Here is a 6,403-nt window from a genome sequence, read left to right as displayed (position 1 = left end):
ATAGAAAGCAATTTTTTAATTCTTCTAGTTAATGCATCTACTTAGATATATTTTTTATATAAATTAAATACTTTGTCTTGATTATTAATTTTTTTATCTTTACAATAATTTATAATATGAATGTATAATTTTTTTTCCTTCCAACTGTTATAGCTTTTTTTTAAAAATAATAAAGCTGATCTTATTGCTTTTAAGTTTTCATGTAAAATTTTAATTATTAAATTAAATTCATAATATGTCTGATAAAATTACATTATTTTAAAAAAATTTAAAAAATTTATTTAACAAGCATTTAATTGAATATATAATGTTTTTGGAGGAGGAGAAAAGGAAGAAGGAGCAATGTCTTTGATCTGAATATAAAAAGAAAATGGAAAAGAAAGTTTGCATTTAGGGATAGAAAGGACAAAGAAGAGAGGACCCTACAAAATCCTCACGCGGTAACGCCAAAAACAAACATCCTTCTCCATCCGCTGACTTCTTCCACCGATTCAAAATCCCTTACTTAACGTACCACACCACACCGCACAAGACCCCCAATAACATTCTTCCACGTCACACGAAGCGAAACGCATGTATACGTGTCGATTTTCCATTGGTTTTCCTATCACAAAGCATTGGTCCATTGAGCAGAGAAGACGCCGACATCTGCTATAAAAGGCCCCACATGTTGACCACGATCCACGTGACTTTGACCCTCTGATCCGTTCGAAGCGCTTCTCCCTCTCTTCGTTTCGTTTCGTTTCGCTGCGCCTCTTCCCCAACCCAAACAACACACAACCCTTAATTCATTTTTCTCATTCTCTCTCTGCAAACCCTAAGTACACGATTTTTTCACAGTTGTCGGGCGCGGGCGCGATCAGTGTAGGTTGGTGCGCTCGAATTCCAATGGCGAAGGAATCGTTTGAGAACTGAGAACGATTGATTCTGCGATTATGTCTGAATTGGTGGCCCGTACGGGTCGACTTCAACAGCGATACGAGAACGGTTATCGCCTTGTCGCAGGGTACAAACAACAACAATCACGTTATTTCTTATTGTCCCAAATAATACACATTCCCCTTCTTTTTCTTCTTTGCATTGTTGTGTGTGTGTGTGTGTAATTGTTGTTTGGATAAAAAAAATTTGTCGTTTTCATGCGAAACGCGAAAAAGGTTTTTGTGTTTTTTTGTTTGTGTGGAAAATTTTCGATGTTGACTGGCTGATGGCGATGTTTTGCTTTGTTGTTGTTTTTTCGCTAATGTTATTATTCAATTTTTGCTATTTAATTTTGTTTTTTGGTTTCATGCTTGCGGGATTGCTGGGGATGTCGATGCATGTGGCTTTTTTATTATTTATATTGTAAGGAACATCGTGTGATTAGGAAGATGGGTTAATATTCTTTATTCATCATATAAGATAGAGTAGAAAAAAATTAGGTCTCATAATTTGTGGTGGGGAGAAGGGGGTCTTTTTTGTTTTATCAGTGTATGCATGTTTGGTTCAGTTTATTTTTATAAAACATTTTTTTAGTTTTCTTAGGGAATTTTTTTAAAATAAGATTATTATCCTAAATTAAGTTGAACCAAACATGTTGTTAAGTTGAACTAAACATGGATATCCACATTGAGACATCTCTACCTTTTTTCTCACCCTGTTTCGGCTTGGATTAGCATGATGTGTTCTGTAGCCAAAAGAGAGAATTGTCAATTAATATTATAATTATTTTATTTTTTCTTTATAAATGTTCTAAGTCATTGTATGTAGTTGGTTTTGCAATAGGAGATGCTAAATTAATCAAACAATGAAGAAGTTTATTTTGGGTCATTGACTTTCTGGGCCTGCCACAGTATGCCAAAAAGGCTGGATACTTCTGTCAGCTTGACTATGGAGATATATAAACAATTTTTTGAGTTTGATAGGATCACACTTTGGCCCCTTATGGTTGTTTTCTTTGCACAAAACTTATCCTGTGCATTTTGTGGTCAATACTTGGAAAGTTGAGTTGAATGTCGAGATATGAACTATCAGGAATCTTGTATATTACTTTATTAAACTTGCTCGTTGGTGATGCATGGAATCCTGGAAGTATCAACAGCATGCAGCACCATCTGCGTTTTGGTTAAGAATTAATGTTTACTATTTTCCTCAGCATGTTGTCTTTTTAATCTCAACAGTGCTGTCAAATTATTTTGTATTAAGATTGCTTCTTGTTTGTCATCCTGAACATTATCAGCTTGACTTACCCAACTGCTTTAAGAATTTTACTTTAGAAACTTGTACTTAGATTGAATAATAGATGGCCTGGAAAATGTACTTATTGTGTTTTTATGAATTTGAATGATTGGGAATGTCACTCTAACTAATCACAAATGAAATTTCTTGTTTTGGCTTTCCTTTATTTTTCTCATTAGATTACCTTCACAAGGATGTTTTGTTTATCTGAACGAGTGGATAGAGATTCATTAGATTGATAGTTATGTAAGAAAATCAATGAAAGCACATATCTCCCCTCCCCCAGAAGTGTTTGTATAAGGTGCACGCTTTTGCCTGTCATCTTTCTTTTTACATATGCAATCTTGTATGGTTCTTACCATCTCTCATATTATGTGGTAACAATATGAATTTGTAATTTGTAGGAGTATGCCATAAAAAAATATGTCTGTTGACCCAATTAATTAGCCTTTTAATTGAACAGCTTTTGTTATGACAACCAATGATTTTTTGTTTGTAATTGCTTGGTTTTTTTTTTTTTTTAATGTACTTGTCTTGTATATATAAACTTAAAGATCTGATCCGCAGATGTTAATTGGGTTTCAGGTGTGTTCCTTTTAGGTATAAAAGTTCTGATGATTGTGGAAACTCTAGATCTGAAAAGATTGTTGAAGTGCTTATGATTAATTCACCTAGTGGACCAGGTCTTTTGTTCCCAAAGGTATACTATTCTGATAAAGTGAATTAGGTTGTGTCTGATTCCTCAGTTCTTTGCTGGAATTGACTGATTTGGGTGGTAAGGGATTAGGGGTTCTAGTTTCTATAAGTTTATGTTTACCAAGTGTTGACAAAATGCATAATGGCCTTTATATTGCTCTAGGATCTTGGTTTGAATGGCTTTGTAGGAAGTATTTTGTAACATGGTGCTCTTGTATTAACAAACCATAATTTAAATTCAAGACTTGGGTTCAGTGTTATTGTATGCATGATAATTGTGCAGATAATATAGTCAATTTCACAGTCAAACATCTAAAAACTTCATATGCTAATATGTATGAATATTGGGCATTTTAAAACCCAAGTGGTTAGTTTATGTTTTGGTTTTTATGCACATCACTCCTTGTTTGTTAAATTAATTTAAATAAAATTTTCTTTGTTTTGGACAAGATGGTAAAATCACCTAGATTTTGTTCTCAGTACACTACCACTGTGGATGGTATTGACTTGCTACACTTTTCTGAATTTTAACAATATAAAAGTTTATTGCTCTGATACTAACTTTTTGTCCCTTAACTAAATTAGACCTTAATAATTGGTGTTAAACACCTATAGTAAACTTGTTGATGAGACACTTCTATTAAACTGCATTATATGCATTTAAATTCATTTTGTTGCTACTTGGTTTTGCTTTATTTTGTAACTTAATCTGATTGGGATTGGTTGTAAATTGTTTTTTTTTTAAAGGGCCATGAGTGGAGATATAATTTTCTGATTATTGTGATATTGTTTTCCCATTAAAGGGAGGTTGGGAGAATGATGAAACTGTTGAGGAAGCAGCTGTAAGAGAAGCTATAGAAGAAGCAGGAGTCCGAGGGGACCTAATGGTGAAAAACTTATTCGCTTATATGAATTTATTTGACTCTGAGCTTCTGAAATATGGTTTTTGGACTTCTGTATCCTAACTAATTGTTATATCTGGGATGTTTTAATAGTTTCAAGTGAGTGTCTAGGAAGCTTAGGCAAAAATCATTTGTCTTGTGATATTTCACGCCGCAATGAGTTGGTGACTGATGATATTGCAATGAAGTTTTGTTCAAATACTAATGTGACTTTTGCATGTAGATGATAACATGAGATGCCACATTAACGTTTAAAGCTTGGTGAATGTTATGACAATTTTTTTATGGTTGTACTTTTTAACAATAGTCTTTGGTACTTGCATGATTCCAGTATCATGTATTTGTGTTGGCATGCTGTTTCATGCTCATTGTTCTATTGCCGTCCCTTGAAACTCACTCTTGATTTAGTTTATTTTAACTATAAAAAAGGCTGCTGAATATTTTTACACTGTCTTATATGATATTATCATTTTGATGGGTACTTGCAAACTGATGGTGATACATGTGGCTATTGGGTATCAGGATTTTCTTGGATACTACGAGTTTAGGAGTAAGACCCACCAAGATGAATTCAGTCCTGAAGGTTTATGTAAAGCAGCAATGTTTGCCTTGTTTGTCAAGGAGGAACTTGAATTATGGCCTGAGCAAAGTACCAGAAACAGGAGTTGGCTAGCTATATCAGAGGCACTTGGAAGCCTCCGGCACGCATGGATGAGGGACGCTCTGGAATGCTTCTGTAAATGGCATGAGGATAAGTTGGTGAGTGGAACGACAAGATTCACCTGATCTAGATGGATTCGTTTCTTAGGGCATTGTATCCTTTTGATTAAGAACACATTTCTCTTTGGAGTACCATTACTTTAGGACAGATAAGTCTAATCAAAATTGCATAGTCATTGTTTTTTCTGTGGATTGATCTCTGATTCTTTTAATTCAGAGTAATTCATAACATTGGAATTCTAGTTGAGACTTCATATGCTTGTTCGTATTTCAATGCTTATTTGTTCATGCCTCTTCCTTTCAAGTTAAACATAAACAAGGAATGTGATAACTAGGCTCATACACTTCTTTTCAAACACGTTCTTTATTATTACAGGAAATTCATTCAAGATCCACTAAATGATGTGAATCTTACTATTTAGTGAACTTCATTCTCTATTTAATTAGACTTGCAAAAATTTTACTCAAAAATTTAAATTATGTTGAGAGTGTTTCAAAATGGATGCTAAATTTTCTCAGTTATGTTAAATTATGCTGCTCCATACATCAAATTGGAGGAAGGACTAAGTAATGAGCAGTTTTTTTTATCCATGTTAAATTTGAACAACGGCTAAGCACAACCTGAGATTTTTGACTTAATATACTAAATATTGCGGGTAACCATAACAAAACTTAAATATAGCTGTTTAATTAGTGTATTGACGTGTACCATGCCCTCGTGTTTACAAGTTTAATATAACATAAAATATAAGCTATACTATTAATCACTATAAAAATGACTATAATTTTTGTAAATATTGCATTTTTCTTTCTTTAAATTGTATGCTAAAGTAAACATATAAAACTGAGTAATAATATCAAGCATAGTACCGCATTGCATATTCGCCTGTTTGACTTCAAAAGAATGCATTATATCTTTGATGATAAAATTAAAAAAAATAATAGAAATTAACAGTAGTTATCTGAAAAAAAAAAATAGAAATTAACAGTAGTTATCTGGTTTTAATATTTGAAGAAGTAAATATATTAAATATAATTTTTAAACTTATTTTTCATTTGATTGTAGTATTAGAATTAAAATAAAAAGAAATAGAAACTATATACGATTTGATAAATTATTATATAAAAATGAAAAAAAACATATAAATAAAAAGATAAAACTAAAATAAAAAACATACCTAAATTTTTTATTTATGTGTAACTTAAGTATTAATCACATAATGATATTAATATACTTAAGTTTTCAACCCTTATGATGCTATTATTTATTCTTCAATTTAAATATTAATATGATTTTTATTTATTAAAATACTTATAATCAAATATAATTTTTTTTATATACATGTAATACAAATATTTATTTGTGTAATTTATGTAAAATATGCTTTCTAGTAAAATAATCTTATATATATATATTGAGAAAGTAAAATAATATATAACTTTAAGTTAAAAAAGATATAAAGTAAACTTGTCATGCTAACTTGCATTTAGTTATTAAATATGTTACTTTGTTTTTATTTATATATTTATGTAGAAATTCAATATATTATTTATTATTCTTTTACTAATATCTTTGTTTATATAAAAATTTTATTAATTTTTGTTATAATATTTATAAATTTAAAAGAGTATTTTATATCATTTTTAAATTAACGATTATGATTCTTTTAATATTTTAAAAATTAAAATATTTATATTTTTTTTTCAAATAAACCACTAATACTTATTATCTGTTATGCATATTTAATATAAAATTAATATTAATAATTATTTTGTGTATAAGAAAGCATTCTATGTCTTCTTAATTTACAAGAAACAGTAAAATTTATCTATTTTATTTTATTTGAATAATCTAATATTCATTAGAAATC

General features: G+C 30.4%; 1 protein-coding gene across 1 annotated transcript; it reads left to right on the top strand.

Annotated features, from left to right (window-relative positions):
* The first annotated feature begins 935 nt into the window (after nt 1-935).
* LOC113866153 (nudix hydrolase 16, mitochondrial-like) lies at nt 936-4,598 on the top strand. Its single transcript, XM_027501038.1, has 4 exons — nt 936-1,006; nt 2,800-2,914; nt 3,714-3,797; nt 4,335-4,598. Exons 1-4 carry the CDS (start codon nt 936-938, stop codon nt 4,596-4,598), a joined length of 534 nt encoding a protein of 177 aa, XP_027356839.1.
* The last annotated feature ends 1,805 nt before the right edge of the window (nt 4,599-6,403 follow it).

This window comes from Abrus precatorius, unplaced genomic scaffold (genome assembly GCF_003935025.1).
Source record: "Abrus precatorius isolate BTA unplaced genomic scaffold, Abrus_2018 Scaffold4, whole genome shotgun sequence".
Classification (NCBI taxonomy): Eukaryota; Viridiplantae; Streptophyta; class Magnoliopsida; order Fabales; family Fabaceae; genus Abrus; species Abrus precatorius.
This window is presented reverse-complemented; position numbering and strand designations above follow the sequence as displayed.